Here is a 14,074-nt window from a genome sequence, read left to right as displayed (position 1 = left end):
GGAGTTGGCACCAAAGACTAAAGCAAGAATTTATGACCATGAGCCACCCCAGACATGAGCACAAATAGGAGTTGTCTGGATATAGAGATAGCCTGACAGGTCTTTGAATCAGAGTGCTAAATAAAGACGTGTTTGTGGTGCTTCTAGAAGGACTCTGCTTCTAGAAATCAATGCAAAGATTTGTTCAACCCAATATGTGGCATTTTTCTCCCCTTCCCAGACAGACTAATTTTACCTAGAAACATACTGTCTGCACTATGTCTTCTCTTCTTTTTCTCACAGATGATGAGGCATTGTCCAAACCTGACTTAACAACAGCAATAAGAAAGATGGATTGTCACTTTAGATTACTTAGACCGTGGTTAAAGTTAATGTAAGATTCAGGCTGCTTCTCTGTGCAAAGATGCCACAGAACAGACCAGAACCCTGAGGAGCCAAGCTGGAGGTGCTGGGCCATACATAGCTCCTTGTATGCCAGAACAGCTGCTGGAGCAGTTGTTTCCTCAAGAAGAGATCTGACATTTGCTTCTCTCCATATTTCTCCATTCCTGCTCAATAGCTGAAAGTGCAAACTCAGCACAGTCAATGTTGTCTCTCAGAGAGACAAGAAATACCATTAGTGTGTGAATGATGTATGAGGTATCAATTCCTGCACCCCTCTCTCAGCGGCTGATCATGAGTAGGTCCCTCTCTCCTTCCCTCCCACAGTCCATCATGGACCTAAAGCTTTGACCCTCATTCTCTGCAACCTTTCTCTCTTATGAGCAACTGCTTCCCAGCAGAGGCTGCATAATTAGGCACAAGGCATTAGGCATATGACAAATGATGCTCTTTCAGTAGACGGTGCAGATCTGGAGGTCAAGCACACTATTAATAATTCTCTGACTTTTTAAAAGCTGTATTTCCTCCATTTGCTGGCAACATAATTTGAAAGGTCTGTACAAACCACTTAAAACAGCAGCTCAACACAGACATTTCAGTACAGTCCAATATCGATTTTTGTCTCTAACTCATCTCATTGCTGAGACTGGTTTCAATATCCTGTGAAGTTTAAGTGAAGATACTTCCAGTCTCAATAGCTGTGTGCTCCTATCTGACATCATAGATAAGTCAGAAGTGTTTTCCCTTAGTAACATGCTTTGGCTCAATCAGGAAGAGTGTCACAAAATCTCAGTCATAGACCGTTGCTGCCTGGATCAAAGAAAAGAAAGGTGAGGAACCCAGTAACCTGCTTCCAGGATGGCTCTCTTACAGAGAAAAGATTTGTCACAGTGTAGAGCTGGTACAGCACACCATTTCTTGCCTGGAGAAGGGACACCCAAGGAACAAGGAACTTCAGTAAATTCAAAGAAATAGTGCACTCCCATGAAATAGAATCTTAAAGTAGAAGGACATTCAGGATATTAAGCAAACCCTTAACTGAAATTAAGGGTACAAGACAAGCATATGAAATGTGAAAATGTGAAACAAAGATGAACATTGTAAACATTGTTTTGGGTCATCATGAGAGTGACCTGAAATTTCAGAAATTTTCAAATGGAGAATTAGGACAAGTAAATAATAATGAGCGCAAGAGTATAGTGCAATGTTTTTGGGGACCTCAGACAAGGAGAGCCAATGAGATCTTGCTAAGAGAGAGAGAAAAGAATGTGATGTGGAAGTGCTCTAAATTTACAGCAGAAAGAAAAAAAGAGAAGGAAAGAACTGGTTTTCTGCTTTGTGAAGAGAGAGAAAGAAGCACAACTGAAAATGATGCTCAGAAGGCTGAAGTGGTTCAGCTCTATTATTTTTTTCTTTACATCATTTAGAAGTCTAAACAAAGTCAGACTAAATGCAGACTTCAGGACTTACTAAGAACTTAGGCTAGCAGAGAACAGAAGAAGAGACTACATAGATAAATTACATATTTTCAAATCTTGTGATCCTTATAAAATTCACCCCAGAGCGTCCGGGGCATTGGGTGAAGCAATCTCGTAGCCATGAGCAATTATCTCTGAGGACTGATGGAGGTGAATGAAGTTCCAGAAGTCTGGAAAATGACTCTCAAGAGCTCTTCCAGCCATTGCTACCAATCTGTAAGGAGGGAAAAACAAAGCTAAGCTGTGACTTATTGATTTGTAGTTCCTTCTTTGGAATGCCACAGTAGCAAAGCAACCGATTGATATTCTCACTATAGGCAATGCATAAAGTTCTGAGAACATGAGGTCAGACTGGATCAAATCCAAGTTCCATCTATCATGACATTATCTCAGATAGCAGCCTGCCGCACATCCTGCTGTATCTAAAACAACGTCTGAGACAGGCATGCACCAGCATATTGTCTCAGCAATTTAGAAATCAAAAGCTTAGGGAGCTACAGAGATAGAGGCTCTGCATATCTATGTTAATAGCCCTCCATGACCCTTAACAGCCCTTAACAATTACTAATCAAGAGATGTTGAAAGTGCTGTCTTTGTTGCATGCAATCAGAAGATAATACATAGAAACTGAAAATAGTCATGTACTTTCCACTACTCTGATTTTCAGTGAATACATTTTTGTTCCCAGCTTGGATGTATTGTTATCAAATATACATTTATTGCGGGAATCCTTGAGAAATTCAACACCAAAATGTCAGGATAGCTACTTGCTATTATTTACATTTGAACACAGTTACTCTGACAAGTGTGTTGGAAGCTGCTTCATGATAGATTTGAAGGAAATTTATCTTAAGATGTAAAGGGACAAAAAACCCAACTCCTGGAGATGGATACCCTGCAGCTGGAGACTAGCAATTAAAAGACTTTATTTACATCTCTAGCTGATCAACATCTTTTAGATATTTCTAATGGGAAGAATTGATTTTTTTTTTTTTTTTGCTTTACAAATGGGACTTAATCAATTTTGCTTCTGGAAATGTTTTATTCAACAATAGCTAAATTTTCCTGCAAACACATCTGTCAAAGCAGAGGCTATTATTGGAAAATAGAAGCTCTTTGTGCTGATATAAAGATATGCTTTATTATTTGAACAGAAGGCTATTGATTTTTTTGAAGCATAGGAAAAAAAGCTTACTATAATACAAATGCCTGAAATGTGCAAAACGTTCCCAACATTTCTGCAAATGTGAACAACATTTAACTAGGGTTGACTTCGCTAGGAATTTTTTAAAGTATTTTGTGCCTGAATAGTTAGTACAAGACAGATTTTTTTCAATTCCATTCTTCAGAAAAAAAAAAAAGTAATATTTTCCATCTCTTACATATTCATTTATTTCAGGGTTTTGGAATGATTAAATTCTTTCTCACACTGCTGGGCTATGACTTGAGAGGCCTTGGTGCCTGTTCTCAGCTCTCCAGCTGGCTCTCTGGGCACAGAAGGCAAGCCTTCATCTGTAAAATGGTCAGTGTGCAATCTGTCCTATACACTGCTTTGCTGTCGAGGTGCAGGAGGCTTTATGTAAACAGTATGCATCATGCCAGAGGAAATCTCACTTCTCAAGAAACTGCATACATTCACATGGAAGAGCTTTCAGAGCTAGTCTGTAGGTGAAGAAGAAAGACGTGTTTTAGGTTGCAGTGGGTTTTTTTGGTTTTTTTTTTCAAAAAGATGACCAAATGCTACATGAAGGGCAGCTCAGTTAATGGCAATACCTCAGAATTTGTACCATAAGTAAAAGTGCAAGATTCTGCACATAAATGAGAAGAACTGCTACATGCCTTTAATATAGCAAGTCTGCAAAAAATATTTTAACATTATTTGTATTTATATCTACTAAAAAATTGCATAATTTGGCTGTGTTTCTATAAAATGGGAAATGCTGATGTTTACACACGTAAATGTTAATCAGATCGTTTTGTCTGATTTTATGCAAAGATATAACAGTCACAATTTAATTTAAACCAGTAAGAAAATCAGAGAACCCTGTAGTCTACAGGACTCTTGAGCTTGTAAGGATTTCGGCACAAGGGAAAAAAGTCCCTGTACATATAATATATGATGATGAGTATTTCAACGTGTAAAAAGATAAGAATCCTGTACAAATTAATAACAAATACAGTGTTTGCTTTCAGTTAGAAAGCCTCCCAGATCTTAAAGCTCACAGATAGTCATATCTATAAATACACCTACTCCCTTAACCTCTTAATAACCATTGGTTGTACACTATAGGCTATATCAGGCATAAGGGCAATTTACTGTAGTCAATTTACTTCCCTCAGGGACACATTTATTACTGCTGTAGCAGCAACAGCCTGAAACCCAATTGGGGAAGTGGGGCCCTAATGCACCAGGTACTGCGTACACTCAGACACAGACAGCCCCTGCTCCAGTCTGAATTGAGAATCAGTGGTGACACTCCTTCGTATGCTTTGATTAATATGACAGCAGTGGGAAGAGGTCTGGCCCTGTCCTACAGTATATGATAAGTGACATTGCAAGGCATGACCTGCAAGCAATACGCTTGTATCTTGTTAGTGTGGGAGCACAGGTGGCCAAGGGGGTGTGAGGTGCTCAGCTGGCATTCTCAGCACTGGGCTTTTAGGAAAAACAAATGCATAAGCCAGGAACAAGCCACAGGAAGGCCAGGGTATAGATGTGGTCTCAGCACTGTGTTGTGTGTGATGATGGTGAACAGGGGCTCGATTCTCCCTCCTCCCACCATGGCCATCTGCTCACACAGCCACGGCTGACCACTGCTTCTCTGCTCTTCTGGAAATATGAAGTTGGGAGGGACACCTGTGAAGGCAAATTTTAAGTCTGCATGTGTGGCACTTTCTGTCTGCAACCAGTAGATCAGCGAGGGGCAAAGATAACCACAGAGACACAGCTCAGCTTTACAGGCTTTTATTTTTTAATCTCTACAGAACGCTGCTGCAATTATAATAAGGCATCAAATGCACGATTGAAAAGCTCACGATGAACTGTGACGTTTCACCCTTCTGTGGGACAAAAAGGGGTTTTACAAGATTATAGCCGATGCTTTTCCAGTCAGTAAACTTGCTATTCATTACAGACAGATTTCTAAAAGAATTACAAAGATTAAAAAACTGTAAACATATCAAAAACAGCAACAACCCAGTGTAGCATCCTTGGAGAGAGTTTGGGGTTCCCTGCCCTGGGCTGGGCTTTGGGCTGGCAGTGAGGAGGGGGCCCTATCACTACCGCAGGTCTCTCTGCAGGCAGAGCCCCCATCAGGTGTTCATCAGCTCCCACACAGCCCAACCTCCATCACAGATTTCTGATTGAGAGAAAGAAGCTGAGAAAAGCAGTCATCAGGAGCTTTTGGAGCAGCAGGGGCACAGGGAGGAGCCCCAGCTGAGGCCTCGCAACCCCTCACACGCTGGCACCCCACCTAACACATCATGAGGTAGAAGACGGGCAAGTGTCACGTTTCGCTGTCAGGGTTGGTCAGGAATAAACTGTTTCTCCTCGATGTGAATTATGGTTTGTTTCCAGAATGCTACAGGGGGTACCTGAAACCCACCTGGTATCCCCCCAAATTTGCGTCCTCCAAGAAGGAAGCCTTCCGTAGATCCATGCAACAAGTTTAAGCCCAAGCAATTTAAAAAACTGTCCCCACACTTGTACCCTTAAAGCATTTATATTTTGAGCAGGGGAAATCAAATGACTAGGGTGTAGGAACAGGCAATTAATCACCCTTGGCTTCAGCCTTCAGTAAAGCTGTTTGAGACCAGAGCAATGCAAATAGTTGTCTACCAGGAAGTGGACAAATACGTTTGCTTCCTACAACCAACATCCAGATAGCGAGTATTTGGGTTCTTCTCACACTGCACATCATTAGAACCTGAGAGTCCAGAGGTTTTATATCACACAGCCTTACCAGGTGTCTTGTTTGGTGATCACAGAAAACTCCTGAGATTGTTTATCTGCTAAACTCTTGCACTCTGTCCTCTAAAAGTCTGCCTTCACTTCTTTAGTAGCACACACGAACACCAAAATAAAGAGATTTTGTTACTTCTGTTATTTATTTTTTTATTCCTCACACTTCTGCAGTGTATATTTAGATTATTAGGTTGACTTATGTTTCCTTAAAATGCTCAGGGAATATTTGAGGGTTCATTTAAGTATTGCAGGCTTATGATCTGTGACAGGCATTTTACAAAGTGTCAGAGAACTTCTCACTTGATAATAATATACTGGCAGTCTGGGGAACATGCTCTTTTCTAGTGCTAATAACCAGCATTAAAGTATGCCATGGTTCCTACAAGAAATCTGTGATCCTTACAGTGTTAGCTGTCATCTTGCTGCAATTATGGAATGTACTCCAATTTTATGCATCTGTATCATTAAAAAATAAAAATAATGGCTTTTAAAATCACCAGCCTCTGCAGTGTAGATGAACACAGAGCACAGGGCTTCCTATTAGGGGGTCTGGTGTGATGAAAGGGTTTTTGCCCTTCATGACATCTATCCTCTGCTTTGTGTCCCTGTTCAGGTGCAGTCTGCCCTCCTGCTTGGCAGGGCCTCCCCTGTGCTTCTGGAAAACATGACCACGGTAGTGTCCTTGTACCCACAGGGCAAAAGACAGCTAGCAATGAGCCTTTCTCCTTCACATCTTGCTTCTCAAGCAGTTTCACTCCCTGCTCTCACCGATCCCAAAGGGCTGAAGGTTCTCCATACATAAGTGACCTATTCCTCTTTTTCACCCTAGCATAAAATCAGAATCATGGAATCTTCTGAGATGGAAGGGACCTTTAAAGGCCATCTAGCTTCATTCCCTTGCAGTGAACAGGGGCACCTGCAGCTAGATCAGGTTGCTCAGAGCTCTGCCCTGCTTGACCCTGAATATCTCGAAGGATGAGGGCTTACACCACCTCTCTTGGCAATCTTTTCCAGTGCTTTATCAAAATTCAATCCATTGGCCTCACCAATTCAATCCTGACTCCCTGATGACACAACCAGATGGATGTAAGCTCTCCCAAGATGACTGTTGAGATGCTGGCCACTGCAAGTTCCTGCCCCCAGACACTCAGTACTGTGACATTACTGCGAATAACATCTACTAGGCAGCAGTACCACCAAACAAAGTTGCTCCTTTAGTTACCAAATAACGCAACTAATGCAGCAGCTTGGACGAGTAACAGCTAAGTAGCATCTCTTCTGCAGGATCAAAGTTAAAACCCAAGTACAACATTATGCTATTTACAGCAACCAAAGGCATGAACCCAGAGCGGTGCATGTTCTCCAGCTCTCTGCAGAGGGCAGCCATGCCCGCGGAGCCCATGGGACTGAGCACAGGCAGGTGCCAGGCACAGGGGCTGCATATGCTTCCTGCCACAAGCAGACAGAGAAGAGGGCAAGAAGGACTTTAAAACATAGATCAGAGAAGATATGCAGTTCCCTTACTGCATGTAATGAGGGCTGGAATGGACCATAAACATTCTCATTTGGGAATAAAATACAGTTTTTTCCCTTCACTGCTCTGAGTCACACCAGGGAGAGTCCCCTTTGGCAGCCAGGGTGCTCCAACCCTATCAGACTGCTCTCCAAAGAAGAGTAAGGCAGCAGTCATGATCTCTACCAGTCACAGCAGACTGAGAAGGAAACCAGAGAGGCTGGGAGCGCTAGATGGGATGCGGCGATGTCAGAAGCAGTGAGTCCCAGCACTACCTGAGCTGAAGGACTTTTAGCCACTAAACCTTGGATTGCCACCTCTTCCCAAGATTCTTCTCAGGTATCTCACAATAGGAAAAAAAGTCTAATTCTTCAAATATTTGATAGTCCTTATATTTAAGATTTAACCCATAGCTGACAGTAAACCAAGTGTTTCTACCACAGTTCTGCGGGTGAGGTCCTCACAGACACAGCTCTTCACTCACATTTGGCTTTGGCAGGGACTAGAACAAATACATATTAGCAACCAGTCAAGACAAAAGGACAGCAGTGCATACAACATCCGTTGCTGTTTTTCCCATCATCACAAGACCACAACTTTAATGTTCCACAGAAACTGGCCGACACTAAAGCAAATACCATCAGCAGCAGAGGTTTTTGGCTACTGTGCCACGTAACAGTGATTGATAGTGCCATGTACCCTTGATCGTCCCCTGTTAAGTGAGTCCCATGCCAACCAGTCCCACTGCCTGATATATGACCTTTGGTATTTCCTGACAACTTATTTTTTATAAATGATTTGGTTTATATTGAATGAGCCCCAAAAGCTCCATCCTGACCTTTTGTTTTTGGTAATGAGAAGGCCAGCAGCCTGGTGACATGAAATTGAAGTTTCAAAGAGATTCGTATGATGCAGACAGGCCCACTATAAGCAAAGCCCTGCAGCAGAGCTTGAATTTCTTCTGGCATCTGTACTGAAGGAGAAGTGTTCATTCTCTGCAACCTCATGCTTTTTTAGTCTTTGGATCTTTTGAGACTCCAAATAGGAGGTCAGTTAACTCAAGTGATGGCAGTTTTCCTACAAAGACGTCTGTCCACTGGGAGCTAAACTTCCTTTATATGGGCCACTATAGCTATCAGAAGTTAATGACTATCAATCATTACTAATCTGAACTGAAATGGAACCACTGACCTCAAGCTGAAAGAGCCTTTTGTTTCTTACCAACACCACCATAAAACATATGGTTCCCTGCCCTTTGCCTCTTATTTTTGTATTTTAAATAACCACCACTAATTGCACCACTGCTTGAAAATACAGAAGATTCATGGTAAGCCATGAATAAGTGGTCTTTTCTATCCACAGGTCTCACTTATAGAAAAGAAGGGACTGGCTTAAAATTAAACTATAAAAAAAATCTCTCTTAATTAAATATCAGCCTTGCTTCTTAACATGACACCAAGCAGACAGTTAATAATCCTTCTGTAGGCTGCAACAAGCTTCCAAGGTGTCAAGGTCGTTCCTGTTCTGTATATGAGTGTAATAAGAAAATCATGTAGGCAAGACACCAAAGGAATACTTTATGTTATGATAAAGGAGTTATCTAAGGAATCTACTTGTCAAAAATCTCTTTTTATTCAGTGGTTTTCATTATTTTATATCAATTGCATTTTCTCTGGCACATTTCTCCTTTACAACAAGCGTTCATGTAATGCAAACATTCGATTAGAGAGCTCACAAAAAGACCATTCTTGTCTGAAAAACCAATTGCATCACCAGCTATCTTTAGCCATATCTATTTTCTTTAATGAAACATACTTTTTTTTTTTTTTGGTAGAAACGCTGCTTTAAAAGTCATGACCACACTAATTATCTATGGCAAGCACATCTTCCTCAACTAATGACAGCTCGAGCATATTATCATTTGCACCAGACTTCATTCTGAAATTGAACGACCCGTAGAGCTTTGCAGACTCCTTGGAGGATGCAAACCTGCTCCTCCGGTACAGCTCGCCTTTCCACATGGACATCATCAGCAGGCTGGAGAGCACCACTCCCCCCAGGGTCAGGAGACACAGCCCAGCAATAACACAGCGGTCCAGGTGAGCCCCAATCCTGGCGCTCTCATTCTCCAGTCTCTCCATCTCCCGGGCAGCCACCGTGTTGGGATCCACAGTCACGTCTCTGGGTACCACGTAGGAAATGATCACCAGCAAAATCCCGCTGACTAGGAACAAAATGGCACTGATGAATCCATAGTCCAAGGATTTCCCAGCTGCTGCCTCCGAGGCAGTGTCATCTTCCTCGGAGACCAGGGAGGGAGAGTCATGCACCCACTCAGGAGGCAGCTCCCGGCAGGAGCGCTGCTGAGGAGCATCCTGGCAGCCTGTCGGACCTGGGGGACTTTGTGCATGCTCCAGGTTTACATTTTCATCCACGCAGGTGAAGGACGTCTCGAGTTCCTGGATGCAGCAGCAGGGCTTCTTCTTCCCTCCATCCTCTTCCCCTGGAAAGTGCTCAGGCAGGTGGCAGGGCTGGGAGTTGCTGGGGGGTGTGGGGTGCTCCTGGGGTGAGCTGCCTGAGCAGGAGGACATGGGTGCTGGGGTGGGCTCAGCCATGGGGCCCCTCTGCAAGGGCTTGCAGTGCCTTTCGCAGCGCAGAGCTGCCACGGCCGCTGCTGCTCTGGTGTCCACCTCGCCTGCCTCACACTGCTGCTGCTGCTCATAGCGAGGGGCGGGCAGGCTCCAGCCGGCAGCGGGGCCCAGGGCCCCCTGCCTGCTCTCCTCAGCCAGGTAGAGAAGCTCCATGCAAGCCATCAGCCTCGCCTCGGTGAGCCCCGACTGCTGAGCTACCACATCCTTCAGCAAGCGCTGCCCATGGCTCACTGGAGCAGCCTCATGGTGCTCGAGCTGCTGTATCCCAAAAAAATCTTCTAGTCTTTCACCACCGTTTTGTTAGGGACATGGCTTGTGTCAGCTGTTAAATGATTAAACAAATCCTCTCTGACGTTCATTTCTTTTCGGTCTGCAAATGAAATAGCAGAGGAGAAAAAAAAAAAACAGCACAACAACAAAGGCAAACCCGACAACCTCCTGACAATACGTTAACGAAGCAAAGAGCAGATAACACAAATGTAATACATCGGTCGTCCTCTCCGCTGCTCAAGGGGAGATGACAAACACGATTGTTTTAACCGCGAACTTAAAGCCGTAATCCTCTTGCAGATCCAAAATCTATTAGGGAGTCTAATCAACCTTTGACACCAATATCCAATTAAGGCAGTAAGTCATCTGCAGAGCGCAGGATAGCCGGAATAACTATGGGAAATGACAGAGGAAAAAAATAAAAAATAAATAAAAAAAGATAGCTATTTTCTTTCAGCAGCATGGAACTTCTTCCCCTTCAAATTAAGAATTTTCAACTCAGATAGAGACTAATTAGAAAGAAAGACGCAAATCCCACACGGCTCAGTAATCCGGGATCTGTGTTCTCTGGTGGAAATCTGATAATCCCACGGGAAAAGCGGTGCTCTCCTATAGCAGATCTCCAGTTTGATTAAGAGCTTTCGGAATGAAATTACGCCTGAACGACTGCTGACTCAAAGACGGATATTACTTCTCGTCCGCAATTAATTCGTTATCCCTCCCTGCTCCGCAGCCCCCCACACAACCCGACTCCCCGTGTCATCCGGGGAGAAGCGCAGCCCCGCGAACGCGTTGCACGCGCAGACAACACACGTGCGCCGATGGCACCGAGGAGACGCGCACGGACCCGGCTCCCACCGCTCTTCCCGGGACCTCAGCGGCCGCTCCACGTAACGCGCCCGAGGGGAGCGGCTGCATGCGCGCACAAGTGTGTGCCCCGCCGGTGCGGAGCCCGCACCCACGCACCCGGTACGCGCACCCGGCGCACCCCGGCTCCAGCCCCCGGCACCGCCCGCCCCGCACACCTACCTGCGGCCACGGCCGGCGGGGCTCAGCCGGGCGGCAGCGCCGGGCAGCGCCGAGGCGGGCGGGCGGGCGGGCTGTGCCGGCGGGCGGCGGCGGCACTCTGGGAGTTGTAGTCCGCGGGCGGGCGGCGGGGGCCGGGCCGCTGCGGCAGCGCCGGGACTGCACCGCCTGCCCACGGGAGCCGGGTTGGCCCCGCCCGCAGCGCGGGTTCGGGCCGCGCCGGGCGGTCCCCGGAGCGGGGCTGGGGGGTGTGCGGCAGCAGGGCGAGCCGCGTGAGGCTGTCGGGATGTCTGGCTTGGTCATCGCACGCGCTTTTTCCGCTAGAACCGTTAACAGCTAGCGTTGTGCGGTACGGAGTTAATAAAATCGCATTCTCAAACGATCGCAGCGTTCCCAAAGGCTGAGACTTCGGGGAGCGTTCTCGGAGCTGTGAGACTTGCAGGGAAATCTCAGCAGCTCGCTCCGTGCTGGCAGGCTCGCCACCCGCAGCTCCTCACTTTGTGTGCAGGCATAAACGACTGCTAAAACCACCGCTGCCAAGCAGGCATCGTAAAAGGAATGAGCAATTGCTATGAGCCTTTACTGATTTTTCTTGCTCTGAAGGAATAAACTGGGTTATGGAAATAAACCGTGGAGCAGGAAGAAGAGACTTATCGTGGATGGATATTGTGCCGTTGGGAAGAGATCAGGCTCTGAGAGGCGTGGAGGGAGGGACTTGGGTGTGGAGCTGAAAGGGAGATGTCCATAGGGAGTAGAAGGGAACAGCACCTGCCTGGCTACCAGGGGGGAAAGCAGGGACGTTGGGGAAAAGCAACCTGGGAAAGAGCCAAGGCAAAAGAGAGGACAGAGTGTCTTGAGCTGTCCCAGCATCAGAAACAGGACAATTCTGCGTAAGGATTCGTTGCCAGTTCTGAAACGCTGCAAAAAAAAAAAAAAAAAAAAAGTCAACGCTTTGAGGATAAATCCAGCTGATATTCAAAAGACCAGTACAGAAGTTTCTGATCTTCGTGGCAGTAACTCATCAATGCCAAAGCGATGCCAGGTGACTCCCATGGATGAATCTGCCCCCTGTGCCCATCTGAGACTGCCTGCTGCTCGGGGCTGGTCTGGAGAATGGTTTGGAAGCAGCTCCGGGCAATGTTTCCATTAGCAAACTGCACTTTCAGTGCACTGAATGCTGTATTGTTTGTTCTTTGAAGAAAAATTGTAAGAAGAAAATTATGGAATGGGGAAAACAGCATAGGCTGTCCTTGGAGCATTTTGTAACAATACCCTCTTTGAAATGAGTACAAAGAAGGAAATAAAACCTAATCAAAGAAACAAACAAGTGTATCTATAGATTATTCAAGTACTTTAGAGCAGAAACAAGCACAGTCTATAAAACTACTTTGTATTTCCATTCAGGAAGCAGCGGGATAGGAACACGCAGCAAGCTGCACCTGCCAGCTCCTATAGACAAGTCTTAATTAAATGACTGACAGGAAAATCTTGCTGTTCAGCCTGGCAGGGCAGCCTGGGAGGGTGTGAGCCCCTCTCCTGGGCTTCGGCACTCTTTGCCGAGGCCTTGGGTGGGCAGCTACTTTCTGACAGAGGCAGGAAATTGTTGCTGGTGCACAGCATCTGGCCATGCCACTGATCATTCACAGCCCCAGGAGCTACAGCTCTGTTCGCAAGCACTTGCTGGGACCATAGCTACATGTTATTTACCCACAAACATCTTGCTGCTCGGCTGCCCACACTACTCCCTATTATGTACCAGCTTGTGCTGGGCATGTATATTAATTTGTTGCTAATAATTACAGTTCCACAAAGTGAGGAGCAAACAGAGAGGGAACCTCAACGCTGTCAGTCCAAATGCTGGCATTCTTTTAAGTCTTCCCATGTGATGCTGTCTCTCATTTGCCACCTGCAGTGCACAGGCTCTGTAGCAAAATGCTTGTCTAGGCATATTCCAAAACACTTCCTTATTTCGGATGCAAAGAGTTAACATCATTTTTGTTTAAAGAATGTAAGTGGCTGTTGCCAAAGCTCGGAGGTGTGGAGGTGGAAAGATGAATGCATAGCAACACATACTCTGCAAACACAAATACAGCTGGTGAAAAGATTAATAAGCAAGGGCAGGAAGTAAGAACATTTGTCACAGAAAAAAATGGCCACATAGAGCTGAAAAACAGATTGATGGACATACAATGGGACAGGAATAAAAGACTGGAGTAGACTGTCAGAGTTGATGAGCCTTGTTCTCTCTGTTGCAGCCTAACACATCATAAACTCCTTTCGGAGATTGAACTTCGCTATGGTAGCAACACAGTGATGGTATGGGATGTGACAGTAGACTGATACAGGTGTCTCAGTGTGGATAGATGAGATTAAATCTAAACCATGCTCTAGACCTGCTTGGAAGCTCTCTTTCAGTTGATTCAACTATAAATGAGTATCTATACTAGATAGATATGACTTTTCTGTTTTGGTTAGGCTGTGCTCAGTATAAAACTGGAAGAAGGCTCGTGAGGATCTAAAAGTGGGCTCACTCCAGCAATGTACTCGTAGCCTTGCATAGGGCCACATCAGTTCTGAATAAATCAGAGAAAACAGGGAAAAAAAAAAGCAGATTTCTGAGTGGTGCATCATGGGGCAATGAAGAATGAATTTAAGAGTATTCTGCTTATTCTTACAAGTCCAGGGAATTTTCCAGTGCTGGACAGGTTCCTCTGTGAAGCATTCCTCCAATCACATTCTTTTCCTTTATATGCCTAACTTTCAACTTTGTGAAGCGTACATGAAATCCTTC

At 45.1% G+C, this 14,074-nt stretch overlaps 1 protein-coding gene across 1 annotated transcript; it reads right to left on the bottom strand.

The window, feature by feature from the left end:
• Positions 1-8,969: 8,969 nt before the first annotated feature.
• TMEM74 (transmembrane protein 74) lies at positions 8,970-10,299 on the bottom strand. The gene has a single exon (XM_065752776.1). It carries the CDS (start codon positions 10,147-10,149, stop codon positions 9,199-9,201), a length of 951 nt encoding a protein of 316 aa, XP_065608848.1. The 5' UTR covers positions 10,150-10,299; the 3' UTR covers positions 8,970-9,198.
• Between the last annotated feature and the right edge of the window lie 3,775 nt (positions 10,300-14,074).

Source organism: Cyrtonyx montezumae, unplaced genomic scaffold, assembly GCF_038088225.1.
Source record: "Cyrtonyx montezumae isolate F1298 unplaced genomic scaffold, pur_monq_1.0 scaffold_8, whole genome shotgun sequence".
Classification (NCBI taxonomy): domain Eukaryota; kingdom Metazoa; phylum Chordata; class Aves; order Galliformes; family Odontophoridae; genus Cyrtonyx; species Cyrtonyx montezumae.
This window is presented reverse-complemented; position numbering and strand designations above follow the sequence as displayed.

Bases quoted from the DNA above. Each gene is read 5' to 3' on its own strand.
- TMEM74 (XM_065752776.1), bottom strand. From the start codon at position 10,149: ATGGCTTGCATGGAGCTTCTCTACCTGGCTGAGGAGAGCAGGCAGGGG.